This window comes from Semicossyphus pulcher, unplaced genomic scaffold (assembly GCF_022749685.1).
Source record: "Semicossyphus pulcher isolate SPU_LCO1_2020_fin unplaced genomic scaffold, fSemPul1.0.p SCAF_5, whole genome shotgun sequence".
NCBI classification, from domain to species: domain Eukaryota; kingdom Metazoa; phylum Chordata; class Actinopteri; order Labriformes; family Labridae; genus Semicossyphus; species Semicossyphus pulcher.
The window spans coordinates 31,861,460-31,887,737 of record NW_027211726.1 but is presented as its reverse complement, the minus strand read 5'-3'; the positions used below and the strand labels follow the sequence as shown (position 1 = coordinate 31,887,737).

Sequence of the window (26,278 nt, the reverse complement as noted above, 5' to 3'; positions counted from 1 at the left end):
ATATACACCCCAATCCTGGCTCCTGAAGAGCAGCGCATCACCTTGTATCCAGTAGACTTAACTGATGAAACCTCAAGTTTCACTGTCACAGATCCTCAAACAGTAACTTCATCCATTGCCTCATCCTGCAATGATGACACCCTGTACACATCGACGCCACATTCATCCCCAGAAGTTCATCTCTCAGGATTGTCCTCCTGGCCTCTGATTTTTGTGGTCCCCAAGTTCACATACGAGGCAGAATATGAACTTCAGCAAAAAAATGAAGAGTTTGAGAAAAACGGGACATACTTCAACCCTGGTCCAAAACTGAAAACAGTCATTCTTGATGGCCTAGCTCAAGAGATAATGAAGTATACAAAATACCCTAAAGACTATCAATGTGAGGAAGTTGCAGAAGCTTTAACAAGGGCTCATCCTTGTTTGGGACAGCTGGGAACCAAGACAGGTTGTTGGGGTTGGAAACAATCACTGAAGTATAAAGTGCAAAATTATCGCACAAAACTGGGGTGACTGGGACATCCTGAAATCCGCGTGAATTCGTTGAAACACAAAAGAGAAGGGCAGGGCAAAGCTGCAGCAAACATCAAAAAAGCAAGAAAGGCTGAAGTAAACTACATCCCTCTGCATCCAAAAGGTGAAACGGCTGAAAGCTTGGAAAGTGAGAGAATCACTTTATTATCAGAACTGAAAAAGCGTGACAATGAAGTGGGGATAAAAGCCAAAATGGAGAAGACCTTCAGCCTCAGACGCCTGGAGATTGTGGAGCAGAGGCCAATGATTGGAGACTTCAAAGACAGATGGCCTGCCCTGTTCCAGGAAAGTGGAGTAAGTACATGTGTGTGTGGGGGGGGGGTAATTATAACAATCAATACATGGCTTTTTTTTTTCTCAAAATATTTTCAAGGTGAATGAAGAGTTCATGCGGATCACCACAAAGCCTCTGCAAGCAAAGTTCTTGGCCCAGCTGGACCACTTCTCAGAGAAGCTCTTCCAAATTTTCAAGAGCAAAGGAGGAGTGACAGGACAGAAGATAAAGATGATCCTGGCGATCAAAGATGAGGTTAGTTAAAATGCAAACACTATTTCATGGTGTTGGGAAGCTATTTTAAGGTTTTATTGTACATAGTTGCTCATATAAACATATTTGATAAATATTAAGATACAAACTTTGTTGCCATTATATGAACAAGCATACAACAAAATTGCAATCGATGTGCTTAATCATTGATCTACACACACAAACAGCCAACCACCTTGTAAACCAAGTGTAAGTGTGTTGAGGGCATTTGTAGGGTGTTGGTATCCTTCATAGTGGTACCTTGACAGATAAGACCCTCTGCTTTTCCACTCTACTTTCCTGTTCCACCATTGCACCCATATTTGGCTAAATGTTCTCCTGTTTTATGGCCTGTGTTTTAGTGTGACGACGTCGATATCAGGAGGGAGTGTGTCCTCAAAAGCCTGATCATATACCTCAATGAGGATCCAAACTCTCTCTTCAAGGAATACCTGGTAAGTTTCACTGTTTCCCATGTATTACAGAGCAGTGTTCCCAGTCACTTCCCCTGATAACACACTATTATGGAATCAGATGAGCTGCAATATTAACAAATGAAATATTTGCATGTATTTTGTGATTTATATGTAAATGACACTTAAATTGTTTCAGTGCTCATAAAATATTTCTCAGTATATATAAATGAAAAGAAAAAATAAATCAACATGCACAAAAGGTTAACAAATGCATTTCTAATGCACACAAAATTTCTGCTTTAAATGTGATAAAAAATATATTTGCATCTGTAATTGCCAAAAAACTGGCCAAAAATTACTTAAAATACCACATCATGTAAAGAGGATCCTAATGAAGACCTCTTCAAGACTGAACCAATCAAAAAAAGGAAAGCTATGTAAATGTATTCATTGGATATCCTTTTGCATGAATGACTGCATCAATGTGGCGTGGCATGAAGGAGGTCAGTCTGTGATCAAGGAAATCATCTGTACATGAGTGAGCTGGCAAATGATACCACCGTCTTAGGTCTGGGACACACTGGCTACCTGAGCAGCATGCGTTGTTCACAGAACGTGATGAAATTTTTTTTTTTCTTGGTGATCAAGAAGATGCAAGATTTCTAATTCTTAAAGTTTTATATATGGCCATCCACGATAGATTTATTTATAGATTCCAGTTAAAAAGGAAGTGAAATACTTAGGAGTGGTTATAACAAACTTTATATACAGTAAAGATTAGCTGAAAGTCACTATTAAAGCTATAGTTGGTAATCTTGTTCAGAAACACTTTTTGTTATACTGGGTGAAATGGTCCTTCTATCCTGAGAGTAGTCAATACATTATGTATTCAGAAAAAGGAACGAAAATAATCAGACCTCTGTGGCAGCTGCAGGACAGACAAAACTCTGACCAATCCAAGCCATTCGGCCCGAACGCAAAAAACCAATCAGATGCCTTCATGTCTAGTTCTGCCTACGCCCCCCTCTGTCCCTCCCTCCTCCGCGCGTGCACACTAATCGCGTTTCACCGTTGCCGGAAGTATTCAGCGCACTCCTCTGCAGAAATACTGAGTTACAGGAGAACAAGTTCACTTTGATTTTTTCCCCCCTCTCTTTGACTTTTTTTCTCCTCCCCAGACGGCTCTGTGCCGTGAGCACGAGAAAATGACCGAAGTGCGGCCGTTTTTCTCGTGCTCTCGGTCTGGTAGTTTGATCGATGCTGAAATGGCTAAGTCGGCTCTCCTCTGCCCTGCTGAGTCCCACTGTCAGATGCGTGTTCAAGTTTGTGGGGGCGTGGCTTTGGACGGAGCACTGACGGAGTGGGGAGGAGGGGGTGGAGCTTAGAGGAGGTGCCACTTTCAAATCTTGCTAGCTCTCTTGCTAGCTCTCCATGATTACCAACTATAGCTTTAAATCAACCTGAGCTTCCATAACAGCTCAGGAGTGCTGGTCAGACTGATCACTGATCTCCTCACACCACATTGATACAGTCATTCATGGTAAAGGAACCCAGCCAAGTGTAAAGTGCATAAATGAACATACTTTTCAGACGGTCAACATTTCTGTATTATATTGGTCTTATGCAGTATTAAAATTTTTTGAGAAACTAGATTGTTGATTCTCATCAGCTTTAAGCCACAATCACCAAAATTAAAACAAAACTCTACAGCATGGACCTCTGCAATATTCACTGTATTTATCATTATTCCAATGTTTGTGGGAGGTTTGTTATTTGCAACTTGGCTCTCTGCAAATAAATAGTGCTTTGTATGTAACATGAGTGTTGAATGTTTCTGTTTTTCAGCCATCTGCTGCTGAGGATGCAGAGAATGACATTGTCACCACAGTTATGGGCATTCACATAGTCCGAAGAGATGAGTTCGGGGAGCCAGATGACGTGGGGGTCGTCATTGAAGGCGTCAAAGTCCTCACCAATGTGGGAAGTCCCATAATGGCTTTCATCTTGCTCTTTGGGCTAATTTATGCGCTGGATCTTACTTTCCCAGACAACCTGAAATACACTTTTGAGTTTGTCCAGAAAATCCTTATGAATCTGGATGGACACAGGCTCAACACCAAAATACAGCAGCTGAAAATCAAGCTGTTCATGTAAAAGGAGGCACAGGTGACAAATAACACTGGGACCGGGGACTTGTTTTTGTTTTGTTGTTGTCTGAACTGAGCTTTGACTCAACAGAACTTGGGCCACATTAAGCCAAACCAGGTCTGCACTGAACTGAATGTGAACTGAACCTGGTCTGCACTGAACTGAGTCTGAATCTGAATCTGAACTGAACCTGGTGTGCACTGAACTGAGTCTGAATCTGAATCTGAACTGAACCTGGTCTGCACTGAACTGAGTCTGAATCTGAATGTGAACTGAACCTGGTGTGCACTGAACTGAATGTGAACTGAACCTGGTCTGCACTGAACTGAGTCTGAACTGAACTGAGTCTGAACTGAACAGACTCTGAACCTGGTGTGCACTGAACTGAGTCTGAACTGAACAGACTCTGAACCTGGTGTGCACTGAACTGAATGTGAACTGAACCTGGTCTGCACTGAACTGAATCTGAACTGAACAGACTCTGAACCTGGTCTGCACTGAACTGAATGTGAACTGAACCTGGTCTGCACTGAACTGAATCTGAACTGAACAGACTCTGAACCTGGTCTGCACTGAACTGAGTCTGAACTGAACAGACTCTGAACCTGGTCTGCACTGAACTTACTGAACTGTAATTGCTCCCCCCTGATGTTTTGCTGCTTGGAGCCAGTTGTCTTAAGCCTGTGGAATTTAAAACTGCATTTGTAAAATAGGCAGTGTTTACCAAAAATGTTTATGCACTTTTATTGTTGAGTTTTTAATATTTTAACTGTACTTCAGTTAGTATTGCAATTTGTTAAAAAATTAAGGATTTGTTATGCATTTAATTGTGCCAATTGTGGTATCAAAACTGCCGAATGACATCCTATTTTGCGAATGATGCAAAGCGCCAACCTCCATAGTATCACTGTTTGCAACTGTGGGGCATTTAGGATAATTGGGCTTGGGAAGTTTTGAAAATGTTGTGGCTGTACTGCCTATTTCCAAGGTAACACCCTTGCTAAAGTGTTCTTTTAAATCTATCTTCCTGTATTTAACTACAAAAGTTAATGTGTGTATCAGGGCACTGAAGTTTAATAAGGAATGTTTTTGACCTTACGGATTACATTTTGAGGTCTTGGTTCTAAAAAGTAATTTGTTAACTGCACTGTTGATCCTGTTGAGTTTCGACTGCTTTTAAATAAAAGCACCTCCACCAGGTATGGTCTCATGTGTGTCCTATTGGGGGGGGATTAATTATTAATCTCTTTCATTTCCAATTAATTATAAATTTTTAGGTTGAACAAACACAAGTCATTTTAACTACATTAATGTAGTTACTTTACTTTAGCTCTCTTTGACACAAATGAGTAGATGTAACTCAATTAAATTATATTGCATAGATGTTTTTAGTTTGAGTTGGACCAACTTTTAAAAAGTGAGTTAAGTTGACTCAAATACATTATATTGCATATATGTACTTGTATTGAGTTGGGGCAACATATATTTATTGGATGGAAATTCTGTCCACAATTTAATTGAGTTCATCCAATGAGTTATTTTTTTGAGTGTAGTGCACGCGAAATGAAAATTGGACATTTATGTTAGTGACAATCCGAGTAACATATAATGCTTGGGTTTAGTTTTTGAGTTGGCTATAACTGCATGAGTAACATTTAAGGGTTTATAACAGGGGCGTATGAGGAGTGAAAGGTATGGGGTTTCTTTACTTTGATTGCTTTGAGAATCATGTTTTCTATTATAATGCAAATACATTGGGACCTCAGGTGTTCTCTTTTTGTTCTCCAGTGTTTAGGGATAGAGGTGTTAGGTAGGGAAAGGTCCACAGGAAGGTGCGATGGGTCGACCAGCCTCACTCTGGACAGTTTCTCATTTTTATTTCTGAGGTTCCCACAAACATTTGCATACAATTTGTTAATATACAAAGTTTTAGAACTCTCCGTTTCAAGTGACTTGAAGTACTATATGTGGTTGCCTGGGGCAGAGGGACCGTGGGAGAATCTTCCTGTCTGGATTGTTTGATGGATATGACAGAAGAGATGGCTGCCAGATAGGTTTTACGCTCTCACACTTCAAAGTTATTGCTAAAGTTATGCTGTAGCGAGCATGGACGGGAGGAATGTCATAAACATTCTGAGTGCGTCATTTTCTCTTTTTCGAGACTGTGTCGTCTCGAAGGGGGGAAATATGTAGTACCTGACCTGAGATGTGAGTTGCTTACAAGTGACTCTGGAAAGTTGTTGTGCAGGAGTAGTCAAACTAATGCCATATGCCCTGTCTAAAACGAGCTATAGGATACTATGAAAACATGTCAATGAGAAGAGGACCCCGTCTAATGTTGATGAAATAGGAGCCTTTTGGGGGAAAGAAAAGGGGTTTCGTCCTCATGTGAAACACATGGTAAGAGACACATAAACACACCTGGAACATATATAAGTGCATGTTGGACTGTGTTTCGGGGAGACACTATTTGGCTGAGGTGATCTCCCAGTTATTCATGAAGCCTGACTGATGCTGATTCTTTGTAATGAATCTGTGCTTATATACAAACAAGTCGGTGTCAACGGAAGTTCTTTTCTTCATCTGCGCATCATCGATGTCTGAGAAACAACACACTGAAGAGGACTCATTCAGCCTCATGAGGAAGATAACAGCTTACTGAAGTGTTTGAAGGAATGTGTTTAAAATGATTCTTGTTACTGAGGAGGTTTTAATCATCTGGACCAGATACTTACGATGAACCTGCCCGTCTTGTTGGAGCATCCAAACAGACGAGGAGGGTGAGTCAGGGTCTGACTCTCCAGTCTCTCTGAGGTCTGGTACTCTGTCCTCCCGCCTAACGCTGCCCACAAGTCAGCTGCAACACAAACACACACACACACACACACACACACACACACACACACACACACACACACACACACACACACACACACACACACACACACACACACACACTCAGGTGGACCTGTGCAGCTACACAAGAGTTCAGTGGAAACAGAGCTGCACCTTACATTATAATTGTGTTGATTCTGACATTAAATTTTCTGGCAAACAGCAGAAATATAAAAATCTCATGTCAAATCTAAAGAGACACAAAGTTGAGGCACAAGTTTGATTGAGTGTCACATAACTGCGACTCTTCTCCTCCAATCCGCTCCCAGGTTGTTCAAAAGGTTTCATTTCATTTGGAAATCCTCTTTTCATCATCATGGATCAGGTAATCCATCTTACTTTTATCCCGGTTGTTCAAAGAAAACTGGTTAGGATCAACCTGATCCAGATACTGACTTGTAAGGATTACCTGTGCTCTAAATGGGACTTCATACTAGGATTCATACCTGATTAAAGGAGCTGAATGCTAAATTGCATGTAGCCCATCATGTGATCCATCATGAGGAACACACTGCAAGCTCTATCTCTATAACTCCCTCTGTGGTAAAGAGCGTTTCAATATGACTGTTAAAAAGTGAAACTATATGATCCTTAAATTAGACCTCTTTATAAAAACTCATCAAAACTAAATTGATGCACAAATAAAATGTCATTTGTTCTAAGTTATATCTACCTTTCCAATATAATATCTGTCTGCTGCTATTTTTGAGCTGTGCTTTAAAAATCTTCTTCATTGTCACTAAAGGCTTTATGATCAGAGGTATCCCCTGAGATTAAAAACAAGTTGTTGTGGGTCAATTTATTCTGGTTTTTGTGCTCAGGGTTTGAAAACTATATTTCTAGAAGGAGCTCAAGTGGGCGCAAAACATTTAGGTGAGCATATTCCCACCTTTGATCTTCTCTGGTGTCAGATATTCTACTTAAGGACTCTTTCTAAACTCTTTAATCCAGTTGTTAGTCACAGTTTAATTCCATATACAGCCTAATCTATTTAGTCCTGACCTAAATGCACTCTGTGGCTTCCTGACTTGTTGAACACTTTTATTTTGAAGTTGTGCTGATGAGTCTTCCGGTCTCATTCTATCCAACATGTATCTTCACGCAGCTCCTCTTCACGGTCTGATTGGCGGTGAACAACGCCTGTTGCTGTCACGAGCAAACATGGACGCGCAGTAACAACAGTTCTCCCTGCGGTCCATACAAAAGAAAACAAGACAAAACATTCAAGATGACACAACAGACGACCTTCGACATGAGAAACAAAGCACCAGAAATAAAACACAAGTAAAACAGAAGAGAAACTCTTTCACATTCATCGTGTCACCACAACAGTAGATGGTTATTTTAGCTTCAGTTGATGTAAATTAGTCTGAGTTTTATCCACGTTCACATACAAAATGTCACATTGAGGCTGAACTGATTTCTTTTAGAATAATTGTGTTTCTTAATCTCTTTTTAAAACTGATCTTATGAGTGTTTATTCAGGTCAACATGGCCCTATACGTGACAGTCCTCTTTGAAGCATTAGATTCAGGCAGAGGTAACGTGAAGCGCCCCATAAAGGCACGTCTGCTGTCATAATCATGTCTGTTATTAGTGTGTGTCAGCTGTGAGTAGAGGTCTGCAGGTTTTCTTGAGCTACTAATGTTTCTTATGAACTGGACCAGGCTACATGCATGTGCAGCAGCACAACATGCTAACAGTATCTGAGCCTCTCACCCTGAACTTAACGTCAGAAGAAAATGGCCGCTGTGTTAATATGGTGAATGTGAGCTTTATGAAAGTGTTCCAACATCTCTGTCCATGTGGTCTCACACAAAGGGTCACCTGTTACAAGACAAACGTCACATGTGTTCAAAGTGATGACAGACGAGATGAAATGATTTCCTTCAGGATCAAAGGTCAAGATTTTATTCAAATAAACGACGACATCGTTCAAAATAGAACAGAAACACAAATGAATCAAAATCATGAGTTCTTTTTTACAAGTAAATATCTTTGAGTTTTTAACCTGATAAAATGATTCAAATCAAAGTGATGAAATCAGACTCATGAAAGAGTTTGAGTCAGTGAACAGAGTCAGTGATGTTCAGTCAGCAGAGTTTCTCTGACCTACAGAGAACACAGAGACAACCAGGAACCTACTGACACGAACCAGAACCTGAACCCAGGATAAAGAGGTTCAGTGAAGGTGGTGCTGAAGGTGTGGAGGTGGATCAGTGTGTCAGAGGAGACTCTGTAGAAGGACAGAGTGCCAGCAGGACAGTCCACATACACTGCTACTCTACCAGAGGAGGAGGAGGAGGAGGAGGAGGAGGAGAAGATCTTTGTTTCTCTGTTATTGTGACAGACATAGTAACCTTCATCAAAGCAGATCAGACTCCAGGACTGATCATTCCATCCAAACACACATTCTTCACTGCCTCCTTTCCTCCTGATTCCTCTGTAACTCACTGATACATCAACCCTTCCTCTCCACTCGACCTCCCAGTAACAGCGACCAGTCAGACCAGTCCTACACAGCAGCTGAGGCCAAGAATCAAATCTGTCTGGATGATCAGGATATGACTGATCCTCCTCCCACACATGTGTCACCTTCCTGTTGTTGTCAGACAGTTTGAGTTTTCTGTTCACTGTGTTTGTGTCCACTTCCAGCTCACAGGCGTCTGATGGAGAGAAGGAGACACAACACAGCTGCAGGTTATCATCTGTTCATTCAAAAACAACTTTACTGACAGTTTCTGAAAGTCAGTCAAACTTAGATTTCATGTTTAACTGTGAATATTTAGCAGCACTGAAACTCAACACTGCAGCTGTAATGAAATGAACAGTTAGTGAACATGGCAGTCAGGATGTGTGGAGCCCAGGATAAGAGCACAATCAAGTGTCAGTAATAAAAGTGCAGCACAAAGAAGCTGTGAACCATCTGCTGTCTCAAACTGTTATTAGGTCAGAGGTCACATGAAGCAGAAAGATCAGAGCTGGAAGAAACACAGTGAATCTTCTCTTCACTGATCATCAAATGTATTGATTCTTTTGATCGGATCCTGCTGTTCACTTTGTTCACTTCGTACATCTTTACAGCCACACTGACAAAAACAGAAAGTCAATCCTGATTGAAATTCATCTTCAGTCAAGACAATTACAAAAAGTGGAGCCCAACATGAGCAGCTGTGTTCTCATGAATCAAAGTTCAAACACACTCACACTTCCTCTCATCAGGTTTCAGTCTGTGCCGTCCACCATGGTCCAACCTGGAGGAAGAAACCAGATCAGAATCGACTTCATACAGCTTCACTCACATCCTCCATCAGACAGCAAGGTCACCAGTTAGAGACAGAGAGACAGCTTCTGTCTGTCTGTCTGTGTGTGATTGATTGTGTTATTACTGTCAGACATAAACAACATGTCCGGCCCATAAAAAGGCAGAGAGACAGCAGAAACCAGAAGTCGACACGTAACAGAAATAATATGAAAGAAATAAACCATCCTGACGTTTCTTCCAGGATCTACAAACAAAAATGGCCGACTTATAAACATTAAAGCCAAACAAACGTTCCATCCTGTCGTCGTCAGAGCACCAAAACATTTGAGGATTTTCAGCATACATTTCATTCATCAAGGATGCTCTGATCTCATCATAAAAAGGACAATACAAAAGAAAATGTGATTCATTCTCACAAAGCTCACACAGCCTGTGTTCCTCCTGGATGTGTTTAAATGTGCCCACTTCAAGAGCCAGAGGAAGGATTCCTGTTCTCACCTGTGCACCTAAACACCTCTGACTCCTGGTTCAGTTTGCTGTAACGTAAGCTTCAGCACCATAACTGTGCTTGATTTGGATATATGCTGCTTGGAACACCCTTTGTTCTGAAGTGAATTATCTGTGTTTTACTCTGATGAATCAACAACCTCCACCTGTAACAGCAGGTCTTTAACAAATGTTGTCAATCATCTTCTGATTCAGCCAGTAGAGCAACATCGTCTGCAGACAACAAAATACCCACAATTCAATTCTTCAAATGTATACCTACATTAGATTTCTTCATTTAAGATCCAAATCATTTATACAGATGGAAAACAAGCTGAGGGACAAAACATGTCTGTCTGTCTGTCTGTCTGTCTGTCTGTCTGTCTGTCTGTCTGTCTGTACCTCAGTGTCTCCAGTCTGCAGTGTGGATCCTCCAGTCCAGCAGACAGCAGCTTCTCTCCTGGTTCTCCTGGATGATTGTAGCTCAGGTCCAGCTCTCTCAGGTGGGAGGAGCTCAGAGCCGAGGCCAGAGAGGCACAGCCTTCCTGTGTGATCAGACAGCCTGAGAGACTACACACACACACACACACACACACACACATACACACACACACACACACACACACACACACACACACACACACACCATCAGCTCCCCCTCTTGACTAGGAGGGGTCACTACTAACTCTGTAACTTGTATCTCTGCCTTCACTCCTGTAATCATGCTCATCCCAGTCAGGATCACTAACCAGCACTCACGCCCTCGTCATAGTCAGCATCACCCTGGTGGGCGAGTGATCCTTTAACCTGCATGCCCCCCCGAAGGCCCCGTTCCTCTATTAAAATGTGTCTGATTAATGCAGATCTGTGGGTAACAAGGCTCACATATTAAATGACTTATTTTAAGGGACAGTCTGTCTCTTCTCTTCTACACTGAAACCTGACAAAAAGAATGTGTTCATTTAAATGAACTGTGCCCCATGGACTGTTCAGTTATTGGGACTCCACGTCGCTCAGGCCGCGGTGGAGGTCTCACTGTGGTGTTCTCATTGATCGACCTCCTGGTCCAGCTGCTCACTTTTTACCTGAGTTCACTTTCTGACTTCTCTCATGAAGCTGGACAGAGCACTTTTAGCTGCTGATTTTAACCTGCACATTGATGATGTCACAAACTGTGTAGCCACTGAATTTCTTAATATCACTGAATCTTTGATCTTCAAGCAACATGTTTAAAGCGCCACTCACAGGAGGGGTCACACCTGGGACCTTCATCTCTGGGACTAGATATTAATGATATCTGCTGTGAAGACCAACTGATCAGTGATCATTCATGTATTTCCTTTGATCTCTGTGTAATTGATGACCTTTCCTGTCCTAAAAGAACATTGCATGCCGGCATCATGACAGGAAATACAGCCGACCAGTTCTCAGCACACTCCTGCTGTGATTTTAATCCACAGAAGGAAACCCCCAGCCATATCTTCTGGCCACAGGGACTTCAAAAGCTCAGGTTTTCAGCTTCTACATAGTCGTGGATAGAAAGCTTCTGCCATGTCAGTCAGGTACATCCTTGGGCGCATTTGATGAGCTGTTCAAGTCCCACTTTGTTTTCAGTGTGAAATATGATGATGCTCTGTCCAGCCTGTACACATTTTTGCAGACTACTCTGTACAGCATAGATATTGGCACAATGGAAGAAACTCCAAAAGTCAAGGAGTTGAGAGCAAAGTTGTTGAACAAGCCGTAAAAAGTTCAAGCAGCAAAAATGTTGAGATGTTTCCTCTGTGCGTCATCCTTTGGGACAGCCTTACTTTTATTCAGGCACCTCAAACTAATGCATGGAATCTATCCTGGGAAAAATCTGAGGCTAAAATGTGGTCCAATAGGATGTTGCTTGCAATTCTCTAGTTATTCTGGGTTTAGAAGACATCTCATAAAGATACATGCGCATATTGTCAACACATGTGCAACAGAGGAGACCCATTCCAACCATGCCATTCAAGAGCACAATAATCCTCTGTGCCTAAATGATGAAACACCTTCCACTTCATCTCAGCACCAAAATATTGAAGCAGGCCCTTCAGTGTCAACGGGCAGCAAAGATATGTGTGCATCAATTATTGCCAAGCTTTTAGGAAGCGGTGTACCAAATACTGTAGTGCTTTCTACCATCGAGAATTTAGAGGACTTTGTGGGAGACTTACAGTCTAATATTCAGGACCATGTACTAAACTTACTACCTGCCGGCAGTCCTGCAAGATCAGCCATAGAAGAGTTATTTAAAGGTATTGACAACCCTTTTAGCCACTTGAATTCTAACAGTAAATGGAAGAAATATTTCACAGAAAAATGGGATATTGTACCAGTTGAAAAGCGTCTAGATATAAGGTTTGATACCAGACGAAATAGCAAAAGTGGAACCTATGAGCAAGTTCCAATCATTGACAAATTCATATATATTCCCATACTCAAAACACTCCAGTTCATCTTCAAGAATGAAACTATTTCTGAGATGATGCAAACATCTACTCAGAGTGACAAATACGAGAACTTCTGTGATGGAAGCTACTTCAAAAGTCATCCCTTGTTTTCAAGTGACAAGTTTGCCCTCCAAATCCAGTTGTACTATGACGATGTTGAGTGTGCAAACCCACTAGGGTCAAAAAAAGGTATTCATAAAGTTGGCTGTCTTTACTTCATCCTCAGGAATCTTCCACCCAAGGTGAATTCTGCCTTAATGAATATTCATCTAGTATCATTGTTTCATGCACAAGATGCTAAGAAATACGGCATTGATGAAATTCTGAAACCCTTAGTAAGAGACTTGAAAATATTAGAGACAACTGGGGTTGCTCTTCCATTTGCTGAATTTCCTGTACGTGGCACTCTTGCACAAATTACTGGTGATAATTTGGGTATGCACAGCATTCTTGGATTCTTGGAGTCATTTAGTGCAAATGACTTCTGTAGACTTTGCCTAATTGATAAATCTTCAGCTCAGTCAGTTTTCTCAGAAGATGACCCACGTTTGACCATAAGATCACCAGTTTTCAATGATCAACATTATTCTTCTTTGGTAGATGATCCAACTTCTTCATTTGGCATCAACAGAAAGAGCATACTGAACACTTTGCAGTATTTCCATAATGCAGAAAATTATGCAGTTGACATCATGCGTGACATTTTGGAAGGGGTTGGTCAATATGAGGTCAAACTTCTATTTGAATATTTGATTGAACATTTCATCTCCAAAGAAAGCCTCTTGAATAGGATTTATGCTTTTAATTATGGCTATGTGGAAAAGAAAAACAAGCCAACAAATGTAAAGCTTGACTGTGTCGGACATGGAATAGGGTTAAACGCATCACAAACACTGTGTTTGATCACCTTTGATATTTGGTGACCTGGTATCAGAGGATGATTTGCACTGGCGCTTGATGCTCTTGTTGCTGAACATAATAAACATTGTGTTCTCATACTCAATCACTGAAGGGATGACCGTGTATTTAAAGCACCTTATCATTGAACATCACCAGCTCTTCAAAGAACTGTACCCATCAAAGAACTTGATTCCAAAACATCATTTCATGGTCCACTATCCGAGGTGCATTCGAAAAATTGGACCCCTCATTCATATCTGGACTATGACTAAGGCTATGGCTATGGCTGGACTATGGCTAAACACCATTTTTTTAAGGATGGTGTGAAAAACTTTTTAACAGTATCACTTGCAAGGAAACACCAGTTTGCAGTAGCCTATCATTGGGAATGCCTGACTTCAAAAGCAATTGAGTCTGGTCCAGTCAAAATGTGTTTACTTGAAACACTAGAGTGTACAGAGCATGTGTCTACATATCTTCACATTGATTCACAAGCCACTGTCAACCTGACAAACTGGGTAAAGTGTGAATATCGCGTTGGCCTCTTTGTTTGTACTGACACAAGAAAACACACCAGTCTTCAGCAAAATAACTTCTATCATTGTGCACAATGGTAAAGTGTTTTAGTTCTAAATGAACATGAAACTTGTTTCCATGACCATTTCCATGCTTTCCAAGTTAGTGAAAACATCCCCAGGAAGATACTGGTTCTAGAAAGGGAGAAATTAAGACATTTCAAAAGTTTGGATTCTCAAATGTCCTATGGGTGTGATTTTTATTTTGATGTTGTGTCAGAGGGCTGTATTATTTAATCTGTTGGCCTAAAATGCCTAAAATGTTGGCCAAACTGAATGTATTGAATTCATGTTTTACGTTCTTGTACATGTTTTCGTGCTTTAACAGCACGTTTAACATTCTATTTCATGTTAACATAATCCTGCATTACAGAGAAGTTTGCTTTCAGAATCCTAACAGACTGCTGTACATTTACATTTAAGGTTGTTTTAAAAATGATCACACTTGCACTTTCCTCAGAAAAGTTTATGCAGCACAGAGGGGATGTGGTATGGTATATTTTTTTCCAGTTTTGCTGAAATATGCAAATTTATTTTTTTACTACATATTTTTTATTTGTGATTTCCATTTGACCACACAATTTCCTAACTGTTAAGCTGCCATTGTAGCTGTTTATTTTAAATGTGTATGCTGTTACATGTTTACACTGTTACTGAAGAAAGCTTTTACTCCAAATGTAACTTGTTACAAAAGTTAATATTCATGAAGCAAGGAGTTGTGAACACACTTTCTGGATGTGTTCAAATAAAGGCATTGAAGTAATTTATGTGTTTTTTGTATTAATTTTCATCTAACAAACATTTTTTGTGATTTTATATATTAACTCTGTAAGTGTTCAATAAAACAATTTCACTGTTAACACTGTGAAAGAGTTCACCTAAAATGAACTCTCAATGAGAGTGCTTTTTCCTCTTAATGGGAGTAGTGTTTTAACTCCCAGAGGAGTTCAGTTTTAACTCCTAAAAAGAGTTGAAAGATCAACTCCCGGAAAAGAGTAACTTTAACTATGCCCTAGAGTTTATTCGATGGTCTCACATGTACACTCAAACTGAGTTGATTTTAACTCAGAGAGTTTATTCCAAAGGGCCGAATTTGCTGTGCAGGGTTATTCAGACTCACAGGACTGAGAGCTGAGAACTGAGCAAATATACAGAACATGTGAGCTCAGAGGGTTATCATTTTCACACAGCTGCACACTAACCTGAGAGTTTCCAGTCTGCAGTGTGGAGTTTTTAGACCAGCAGACAGAAGAGTCACTCCTGGATCCTGCAGGTTGTTGTTACTCAGGTCCAGCTCTCTCAGAGAAGAGGACTGGGAGCTGAGGACTGAGGACAGAGCCTCACAGCTTCTCTCTGACAGTTTACAGCCACTCAGCCTGGAAAGGATCTTCACTCAGTTAATTACAAATCAAATGTAGAAAGTCAATGAAATCTTTTTGGATAAACTTGTTAAATCTGTTTAATCCTGACCTGAGAGTTTCCAGTGTACGGTTTGGACTCTCCAGCCCGTCAGAAAGCAGCTTAACTCCTGAATCCTGCAGGTTGTTGTTACTCAGGTCCAGCTCTCTCAGAGAAGAGGACTGGGAGCTGAGGACTGAGGACAGAGCCTCACAGCTTCTCTCTGACAGTTTACAGCCACTCAGCCTGAAGAGGAATCAACAGTACATAAAAGGAAACAATTACAAGAGATAGTTGTTTTTTCTCAATAAAGTAAAACTACATTTAACATGGACAGTGATGTGTTCACGTACAGAGCTTTGTTCGAGGCTTTGACCACTGGCAGCAGCCTCAGAAGAGCCTCCTCATTACAGGAAATACAGCCGACCAGTTCTCAGCACACTCCTGCTGTGATTTTAATATAAATCCTCACAATGTTGAGTTTTTAACGCAGTCTTTTAATGGTCATTGCTCCACGTTACTGGACAAAGAGGCACCTTTAAAGGTTAGGACTCGGGCTACCTGCAACAGTTGTCAGTGGATAACAGAGGCTGTCTGCTGCCTGAGACCACACTGTCACAGGTCTGAACGTCTGTGGAAGTGCATCGCCTACATCTTAAAGATCTCCGGCGTTCTTTTAAAGAAGCAGTACAGGAAGCCTGGACGGCTTATTTTGCTGACCTGATTTCTTCATCAAAAAGAAATCCCAACGTTTCATAACTATTTAAAACATTGTTTCACCAGCGCTCTCCACATTACCATGTTTCACTGTTGATGACTGCAATACCTTCCTTTCCTTCTGTGTTGATAAAGTAATGACTATTAGGTCCAATATGCATCATAACTCTCATCCACTTCATGCTAGCTCCTCTCTTATTCCTACCGCCTTGAGCTCTTTCCATCCAATCAGCTCACAGGATCACAACATTGGGCCCCTTTCCTCTGCTGTTGGCTTTAGCCCACGTCATTTAGGAGTAATAGTTGATAAATCATCATCTTTTGACAGCCATGTTAAGCAGGTAACCAGATCATGTTATGTCCACCTAAGAAATATAAGTAAACTGAGAACTTTAGTTTCAACTGTAGTTTCACCTCGACGACTGCCACACACTCCTCTCGTCACTCAGCAAGTCTGCGCTTAATCGCCTGCAGTCAACACAGAATGCTGCTGCAAGACTCCTCACCAGGTCTCACATTACCCCCATCCTCACCATGGAGAGGATGTCGAGGACACTGTAAGATGTCTCCAGCCTGAGATGTTGCTCTCTTGGAGAAGGTGTAAGACTGATCAGGTAATCTTATGCCAATGATCTTACTGGCAACTCTTATGATCCATTGTAACCTGTTTCTGTCCCCTAATGACAGGTTACCAAACCAGGAGATTATGGCAAAGGTGAGGACAGACTCTACCATGGAGGAGTAGAACAGATTCATCAGTCTGCTGCACACCCCAAACCAGTTAAGTTGACGGAGAAAGTGCAGTCTCTGCTGTGGCTTTTTGCAGACTGCGTCTGTGTTTTCTTTAAATGTTAGCTTGTTGTCGATAACAACACCCAGGGACTTGTAACACTGGACTTGGTCAACCATCTCACCCTTAATTGCTGTTTTAATTGGTGTATTAGGCTGCCTTCTCAAATCAATGCACGTCTTTAGTTTTACGTACATTTCATTTTAAAAAAGAGTTATCACGCCACTCTATAAAATCGTCCACCACTGGGCCACGTGCTATTTCCCTTCCTTGTAACAGGCTCACTATGACTGTATCATCTGCAAACTTCAGAATGCGTCTTCCTGGCTGGGAACTTCTGCAGCTGTCAGTGTAAAAAATGTACCAGATTGGTGAAAGGACACAGCCCTGTGGCGAACCAGTGGAGGAGAACAATGTGTCCGACAAAGAGCCATTAATCCTGACACACTGGGATCTGTCCACAAGAAAGTCTAAAATCCATCCAACAATGCCAGGACACAGATTCAAATCATTTAGCAGTTTGTTGGCTAAAATGTGGGGCTGACTTGTGTTAAAAGCAGAAGATAAATCTAAAAATAACAGGTGTGCATGTGTCCCTGGACCTTCAAGGTGTTTAAAAAGTAAATGAAGAAGGGTAAGAACAGCATCATCAACCCCTTTTTTACTCCTACAGGCAAACTGTAGAGGATCCAATGAGTCCTCCACAACTCCAACTAGCTCTCTCTTGATGAGCTTTTCAAATACCTTCATAACTAGTGAAGTCAGGGCCACAGGTCTAAAATCACTAATGCCCTTAGGGGACTTTTTCTTAGCCACTGGTACTATTGTGGACTTCTTCCACAGAGTAGGAACCTTTTGTTGCTCTAAGCAACACTTTAATATGTGGTGAAAAATAGGGGGTAATTGATCTGCGCAGTGTTTGAGAAGATGACCAGATATATTGTCAGGGCCGGGGCTCTTGTTGGTCTTGGTTTTACGGAGTATGTTCCTGACATCTTGTACACCCAATTCAAGCTGTGGAGTGGAGGAGGTTTCTAATTCTATCTGATCAGCTTGTTCTTTAAAATCTTTTGTATCAAACCTGAGATAAAAACGATTAAAATGAGCAGCTAGCCCCTTGTCTGATTTAAAACCATCCATTTTAATATTCATATTACCTTTTTTTGTGCCTGTCATGACTGACATGCCATTCCAGAAACTTTTTAGATCATTACCTTTAAATTTGTCCTCAATTTTATCCATATAACTGAATTGAGCTTTTTGAATCTCTGCCCTAACCAGTCTTTTTACCTCCCTGTTCTCTTCAACACTGCTATTTTTAAAGAGGTTATGTTTCTTCATTGTTATTTCTTTCAAGGACTTAGTGATCCATGGCTTATTGTTTGGATAAAGTTTCACCTGACGTGTGGGAATACAAGACTCTTCACAGAACCAAATGTAGCTACACACATTCAAAGTAAGTTCACTTATGTCCAGAGTATTTACTGGCTCACGGTGAGGAAACTAAGTCACCCTTACCTGTCAACTCGCTCAGGTCAAAAAATCTAAACCTTTTGTTGCCTTCATTGGACAGGACAGTGGATAGAGTCGGGAATGATGGAAGAGAGACCGGGGAGGACATGCAGCAAAGGGCTGAAGGTCGGAGTCGAACCCAGGGCCTCTGCGTCGAGTAGTGTGCCTCTATACATGGGGCGCGTCTTAATGGCTGAGCTACACCGGCGCCACATACGGTTGTCACCTTGTGAAAGATTATTTTCTGACTTTCATTAACAGGATATGAAGACAAAGCATGGGTAGAGAGGGTCCGTCATGATGGCCTCTGCTGTGGATAACGTTCTGCTGACTTAGTTTCTCTGTGACCTCCAGAGAACATTGGGGCAGTTTGCAGAGTATGAAGCTGTGGGATAGAGGGTCAGCACCTTCAAGTCTGTGGGCAAAGTACTCGGGGAGGAGTGAAGGTAAGAAGGAGCCAGAGACCAACACAGATTGCTTTGTCATCAGCAGTGATGCAGCTACTGTACTGGACTGTTCAGTCTGAAGGAAAGGCTCTTTATAAGTTTATAAATGTTCCAATCATCATCTCTGCTTTATTACAGTCGTCGTTGGGATTCTTCTCTTTGGACCACACATGATGGAGTCCAGATGAACATAACTCAGACTGTCTTAGACCAGCATTTATATATCCAAGTCAAGTTACTGAGCCGTGAACATGAACACAACACTGGTGACAAGATCCTTTGTCAGCTGACCCCTTCAGTGTGATATTAAAGCCATTTTAATTACAGGGTTATTCAGACTCACAGGACTGAGAGCTGAGAACTGAGCAAATATACAGAACATGTGAGCTCAGAGGGTTATCATTTTCACACAGCTGCACACTAACCTGAGAGTTTCCAGTCTGCAGTGTGGAGTTTTTAGACCGGCAGACAGAAGAGTCACTCCTGAATCCTGCAGGTTGTTGTTACTCAGGTCCAGCTCTCTCAGAGAAGAGGACTGGGAGCTGAGGACTGAGGACAGAGCCTCACACCTTCTCTCTGACAGGTTACAGCCACTCAGCCTGAAGAGGAATCAACAGTACATAAAAGGAAACAATTACAAGAAATAGTTGTTTTTTCTGAATAAAGTAAAACTAAATTTAACATGGAGAATGATGTGTTCACGTACAGAGCTTTGTTGGAGGCTTTGACCACTGGCAGCAGCCTCAGAAGAGCCTCCTCTGAAGCAGAGTACTTCTTCAGGTCAAACACGTCCAGATCTTTTTCTGATGACAGTAAGATGAAGACCAGAGCTGACCACTGAGCAGGAGACAGTTCATCTGTGGAGAGACGTCCTGATCTCAGGGACTGTTGGATCTGCTCCACTAGAGAACTATCATTCAGTTCATTCAGACAGTGGAACAGATTGATGCTTTTCTCTGCAGACAGATTCTCACTGATCTTTGTCCCAATGTACTCGACTGTTTTCTTTTTGTTGTGTGAACCACTTCCTGTCTGTGTCAGCAGACCTCTCAGGAGACTCTGATTGGTTTCTAGTGAAAGACCGAGGAGGAAGCGGAGGAACAAGTCCAAGTGTCCGTTTGGACTCTGTAAGGCCTGGTCCACAGCACTCTGGTAGAAACGTTTTGTTTCTCTGAACACTTTAGACCGCCAGGTTGTTTGTTCTCCTGACAGCAGATTGACCCTGGAGTTGATGAACTTCAGATAGACATGAAGAGCAGCCAGAAACTCCTGAACACTCAGATGGATGAAGCAGAACACCGTGTCCTGGTACAGTCCTCTCTCCTCTTTAAAGACCTGTGTGAACACTCCTGAGTACACTGAGGCTGCTCTGATATCGATGCCACACTCTGTCAGGTCTGACTCATAGAAGATCAGGTTTCCTTTCTGCAGCTGCTCAAAAGACAGTTTTCCCAGAGACTCAATCATCTTCCTGCTCTCTGGACTCCAGTGTTGATCTGTCTCAGCTCCTCCATCATGCTTGATGTTCTTCAGTTTGGTCTGAACCACCAGGAAGTGGATGTACATCTCAGTCAGGGTCTTGGGCAGCTCTCCTCCCTCTCTGGTCTTCAACACGTCCTCCAGAACTGTAGCAGTGATCCAGCAGAAGACTGGGATGTGGCACATGATGTGGAGGCTTCGGGATGTCTTGATGTGGGAGATGATTCTGTTGGCCTGCTCCTCATCTCTGAATCTCTTCCTGAAGTACTCCTCCTTCTGAAGGTCAGTGAACCCTCTGACCTCTGTCACCATGTCAACACACTCAGGAGGGATCTGATTGGCTGCTGCGGGTCGTGTGGTTATCCAGAGGCGAGTAGAGGGAAGGAGTTTCCCTCTGATGAGGTTTGTCAGCAGCACATCCACTGAGGTGGACTCTGTGACATCAGTCAGGATCTCATTGTTGTGGAAGTCCAGAGGAAGTCGACACTCATCCAGACCGTCAAAGATGAACACGACCTGGAACTCTTCAAACCTGCAGATTCCTGCTTCTTTGGTTTCAGTGAAGAAGAGATGAACAAGTTCCACCAAGCTGAACTTCTTCTCTTTCAGCACATTCAGCTCTCTGAAGGTGAAGGGAAACATGAACTGTATGTCCTGGTTGGCTTTGTCTTCAGCCCAGTCCAGAGTGAACTTCTGTGTTAAGACAGTTTTCCCAATGCCAGCCACTCCCTTTGTCATCACTGTTCTGATTGGTCCATCTCTTCCAGGTGAGGCTTTAAAGATGTCTTCTTGTCTGATGGTTGTTTCTGGTCTGTCTGGTTTCCTGGATGCTGATTCGATCTGTCTGACCTCATGTTCATCATTGACCTCTCCAGTCCCTCCCTCTGTGATGTAGAGCTCTGTGTAGATCTGATTCAGAAGGGTTGGGTTTCCTGCTTTAGCGATCCCCTCAAACACACACTGGAACTTCTCCTTCAGGTTAGACTTCAGTTTCTGTCGGCACTCTGCAGCAACAGATCCTGAATAAACAAACAACAAATGATATCAAAGAGTGGATCCTGAAGAAAATCTCAACATTCAAGTGTGGCTTTAGAGTTTTTCCTTCTGCATCAGTTTTATTAAAGCATTTAGTGGATGACAAACAAGCTCTGATCTGATATAGATGTGTGTATCATATTTACTAAGTTTAGAAATGTAAACCTGCATTTCCTCTTTCCATCATGTTAAACCTGATTAAATCCTCTTACTGCTCTGCAGACAGTCAGCCAGCTCCTCCTGATTTATTCTCCTCAGGAAGTGCAGAGTGATCTTCACAAATGCATCTCTGCTGCTCCTCTGATCTTCATCATCACCATCCAACACCTCCTCCTCCTCCCTCTGACTCTCTAAGCATGCTGGGTAATCTGAACTCAGAACCCTCTGGACTCTCTTCAGCTCGTTCTTCACAAATGTGACAATGTTCTCCTCCAGCAGCTGGAACAGAACCAGACTCTGAACATGAATATAAAGTGGTAGAACACAACATGTGATCCATCAGTCAGTCTGAAGGCCTGCTGCTCAAACAGAACAGCATGGAGACTGAATGATGGTTTGGCATTTAGCCTGTAGTTAATGTAGTTCATTGTAAACAGTGTGTTGTACACACCTTAAATGTGGAGTCCAGGTCTGTCTGATGCTGCTGGGCTGACTGATCACTGTGAACCTCTGAGCTCTGCTGAACTCTGTGGAGAAAACATCAAGTTTAAGGACAATTAATGACACAGCTGACTGATAGAGGGAGTGAGCTGTGGGGTCTGACCATGAGGGCTGGGTCAGTGGGAGGAGGGTGTCCAATGTTAAAGGATGGAAAGATAGCATGAGAGCAAACCACTGATTATGATCACTATTGGTTTTATTCCCAAACTGCCGAGACATGTTTTGCCAGTGATGCAGAGGACAGAATGAAGGGGAGTTTGAATGAAGGGAAGGGAATTTCTTGGAGCTAAGAAATAAAGATGTTCATCTTAATGAACAGCCTGGAGGATGGACAAGGGCAGAACAGGAGCCCTCAATCGGAGCACCTGGGGGCTGGGCAGGGGCCAAGCAAAGGCCTTGAGGTGAATGGATAGGAGGTTAACCCACAAGCTTAGCAGCTGTAGATGTCAGGAAGGATGATAACAAGGTAGGCAGAGCAGTTGTTGAGGTCAACCTGGAGGCCAGAAACAAAGAGGGATACCGTTCTGCAGGCCAGCTATGAGGCTGCTCTGGAGGCCTGCAACAGAACTGCTTTGAGATGCTCAACTGGTGTACGAGTGTGTGTGTGTGTGTGTGTGTGTGTGTGTGTGTGTGTGTGTGTGTGTGTGTGTGTGTGTGTGTGTGTGTGTGTGTGTTTTGATGTCACAAAACAAAATATATTATTTTACCCATCATAATGTTTAGATTGTTTATTGGTGTTTCAGATGTCTATTTTCTTTGTATTGTCTCCTGTTGTCACTGATTCTGTTTTTGTTGTGACGTTGTTTTGATCAGCGCAGATCAAGGAAGCGGTGGTGATGTAATGGGACCCTACATACTAATGAGTCATACAACACACTATGAAGCTCTGGACCAGGACATGAGTCTTTCCTCAGCAGAGTCAGAAAATTACCTTTTTGATTCTTACCTTCCATCAGCAGGATGTCCAACTTTAAAGTCAATAAGGCGACCGTAAGACCGGTAACTCTTCATGGACGCACAGCTGGGTCCAGGAGAGTCTGGTCTCTGCTGCTGCATCCTGATACAAACAAACAACATGATTAGTTACAGTGAGCTGTTGTTCACTTGTTCAGCAGCAGGTGTGACCAAGGTAGGCAGAGCAGTTGTTGAGGTCAACCTGGAGGCCAGAAACAAAGAGGGATACCGTTCTGCAGGCCAGCTATGAGGCTGAATAACTCAAAGTTCTGTACGACAATCACACTTTCACACTTAATGTGCAAAAGACAGTTTAAAAACAGGCTTGCTTTGCCTAACTGGTTACCATATTTGTGACTTTAGGGAAAATTCAGAACTAAAAAAACTCTGGAGCAAGAATTCAGAGGAGTGTGAGCAGGGCGGTGGTGTAGCTCAGGTGCTGGAGTGTGTGCTCCATGTGCAGAGGCTACAGTCCTCACTGCAGCGGCCCAGGGTTCAACTCCACCTCAGCCCTTTGCTGCATGTCATCCCCACTCTCTCTTCACAATATTTCCCGTCTCTCTAAAGCTGTTCTATAAATAATGGCAACATGGTCATAAAATAATCTAAAGAATAATATTTTATATTCATATTGATTTGATAAATTCTTACCTTCCATCAGCAGGATGTCCAACTTTAAAGTCAATAGGTTTACCCATAGACCCGTCACTCTTCATGGACACACAGCTGGGTCCAGGAGAGTCTGGTCTCTGCTGCTGCATCCTGATACAAACAAACAACATGATTAGTTACAGTGAGCTGTTGTTCACCTGTTCAGCAGCAGGTGTGACAGTGAGTGTGAGTGATGATGGTGGAGTGATGTGAGTGCTGAGCTGTGACATGAGGCCTCTCTCATTTCTCTCTTTAGTGCCTCCTCGTCTCCTCGCTCCTCGGTCCTCCTGCCTGTGACCCAGAAATTGATCTCAGCACGCCATCTTGAAGGATGTCTCAATTCATAAAATGCATCTCGAGGAGAGAGGAATCGAGGATCAAGGATCGAGGAGGTTTGTCGGAGGAGCTATGAGCGAGGATATACCGCTATATCCTTTGCGAAAGTCTTTTCAGCACCGTGATGTAAAAAGAGGCGTGAAACAGCTGAAATATACAAACCACGGCGGGAGCAGGACTACACAAATGAAAGTGTCGCTTTTGTATTCATAAGTTGTAGAGATGTGCACTGCAACCGGTTAACAATTAACCGTCAGTTAATAAATTTTAACTGGTTAATTTAAACAGTTAAAAAACAAAACAAAACAAAGCTGTGCTGCATATCTCTGCTCCTGGGACACCTGTTCCGTCTGAGCAGGTATTCTCCGTGGTGTGTCTCACATTTAACAGAGTGCGCACCAGACTAACCCACAGCATGTCCACATGTTGCTATTTCTTCATCAAAACCAGAAGACAAACTGTCTCCTACATTAGAAGGACAGGTGTAGGCCTGGACTTTTTATTTGAAGTTTCCACAGCCTGATGTTCATGTATCGACTGTTTTTGAGCAGAAACAAAACATAACATTTTGGCGCGAGGCACAGCAGGTAACTCATTCATTATTTAAGTCTGCAGACACGCCGTCAGGTCCGGACAGGATCTCATGTTTATTAAAGTTCTGTGTGCTGACCATCAAAGAAAGATCGGCTATAGATGTTTATTGACTTATTGTTGCTGCCGGATCACACGGCTGTATGCTCACATGCCTGCATAAAACACTGGACAGTTAATATCTGTGGGCACGATTGTTGGTGCCACGTAGTTATGCTTGAGGATTACAATAATTCTACCTCTTAGTTGCGTGTGTGAGTGTGTGTGTTAAATTAAAAAATAAATGACATCCGAACATTCGCGTCACATTCTGCCACGTTGTGAATTGAATTAAAAGTAACTTGTCATAAACACTGTTCTGCTGACAGAGATCATAAAAACAGCAGGCTGTAACAAAACAGACAGACGATGCAGCTGTGCCACACATCATATTTAATTGACGTCGCTTTTAAGTGACGGCTCTGAAGCAGGGATGTCTCATGTTGTTAAATGTCTGTGGCCTCGACTCCTCTCTCCTCGTGCCTCTTCCTCGCCTCCTCCGCTCGCATATCCGTCGGGAGGGACTAAGATGCGAGGAGAGGAGTCGAGGAAAGGACTCGAGGAGGTACAAACTGAGACACGAGAAGAGCCTCTTGTCTCTCGTGTTGGTCCACTTCCTGCCTTTGTGTGTTTCCCGCTTGTTTGATTATGTGCCCCGCCCTTATTGTTTTCACCTGCCCCTTGATTGTCTCACCTGTGTCTGATCGGCCTCACCTCCTAGTTTATTTAGTCTTTGTGCTCCCCTGTCTCGGTGCTGGTTTATTGTCTTTGTCTTTGTGTACATCTACCATCATAATACCTGCTCCTAGTGTCCTCGTGGCTCCTCTTGTTACTGATGTATTTTTCCTGTGGATTATCTGTTACCTGGATTTGTTTGAAGTAAGTTTTTGCTCTGCCTAGTGGTTTTCCTTTTTTGTCTTTAGTTGGATTTAAGATTTTGTTTTTGCATTTGCCTCAGTTAATTCAACTCTTTTCTGAGTCTGCATCTGGGTCCTCAACCTTTTTGAGTCATACAACACACTATGAAGCTCTGGACCAGGACATGAGTCTTTCCTCAGCAGAGTCAGAACATTAACTTTTTTGATTCTTACCTTCCATCAGCAGGATGTCCAACTTTAAAGTTAATAGGTTTACCCATAGACCGGTCACTCTTCATGGACACACAGCTGGGTCCAGGAGAGTCTGGTCTCTGCTGCTGCATCCTGATACAAACAAACAACATGATTAGTTACAGTGAGCTGTTGTTCACCTGTTCAGCAGCAGGTGTGACAGTGAGTGTGAGTGATGATGGTGCAGTGATGTGAGTGCTGAGCTGTGACATAGAGGAGAGTCATGGACAGTTAGAGATCCTCATCTCACCTCAGAGCTTCATGTTCCCCACGCAGAGAGCTTTTAGAGGGAGGGGCTCCCTCCTCTGTGTCCTCACACTGATCCATAGCAGAGCG

The 26,278-nt window shown here is 42.4% G+C and overlaps 2 protein-coding genes across 2 annotated transcripts; one reads left to right on the top strand and one right to left on the bottom strand.

Moving 5' to 3' along the window:
* The first annotated feature begins 435 nt into the window (after positions 1–435).
* On the top strand, positions 436–3,783 carry LOC138609509 (uncharacterized). The gene is made up of 4 exons (XM_069682142.1): positions 436–828; positions 908–1,063; positions 1,423–1,515; positions 3,322–3,783. Exons 1-4 carry the CDS (start codon positions 727–729, stop codon positions 3,628–3,630), a joined length of 660 nt encoding a protein of 219 aa, XP_069538243.1. The 5' UTR covers positions 436–726; the 3' UTR covers positions 3,631–3,783.
* A 4,738-nt stretch (positions 3,784–8,521) lies between these two features.
* On the bottom strand, positions 8,522–26,034 carry LOC138609456 (NLR family CARD domain-containing protein 3-like). Its single transcript, XM_069682092.1, has 9 exons — positions 25,925–26,034; positions 23,868–23,978; positions 23,209–23,319; positions 22,213–22,288; positions 21,815–22,040; positions 19,795–21,586; positions 19,514–19,687; positions 15,430–15,601; positions 8,522–9,225 (listed from the first exon to the last, which is right to left on the bottom strand). Exons 1-9 carry the CDS (start codon positions 26,032–26,034, stop codon positions 8,632–8,634), a joined length of 3,366 nt encoding a protein of 1,121 aa, XP_069538193.1. The 3' UTR covers positions 8,522–8,631.
* Between the last annotated feature and the right edge of the window lie 244 nt (positions 26,035–26,278).

Bases quoted from the DNA above. Each gene is read 5' to 3' on its own strand.
- LOC138609456 (XM_069682092.1), bottom strand. From the start codon at position 26,034: ATGCAGCAGCAGAGACCAGACTCTCCTGGACCCAGCTGTGTGTCCATG. The intron at 19,688-19,794 runs GTACGTGAACAC...ATTCCTCTTCAG, and splicing joins AAAGCCTCCAACAAAGCTCT to GCTGAGTGGCTGTAACCTGT. The intron at 15,602-19,513 runs GTTAGTGTGCAG...GATCCTTTCCAG, and splicing joins TGCAGACTGGAAACTCTCAG to GCTGAGTGGCTGTAAACTGT.
- LOC138609509 (XM_069682142.1), top strand. From the start codon at position 727: ATGGAGAAGACCTTCAGCCTCAGACGCCTGGAGATTGTGGAGCAGAGG. The intron at 1,064-1,422 runs GTTAGTTAAAAT...CCTGTGTTTTAG, and splicing joins TCCTGGCGATCAAAGATGAG to TGTGACGACGTCGATATCAG. The intron at 1,516-3,321 runs GTAAGTTTCACT...TCTGTTTTTCAG, and splicing joins CTCTCTTCAAGGAATACCTG to CCATCTGCTGCTGAGGATGC.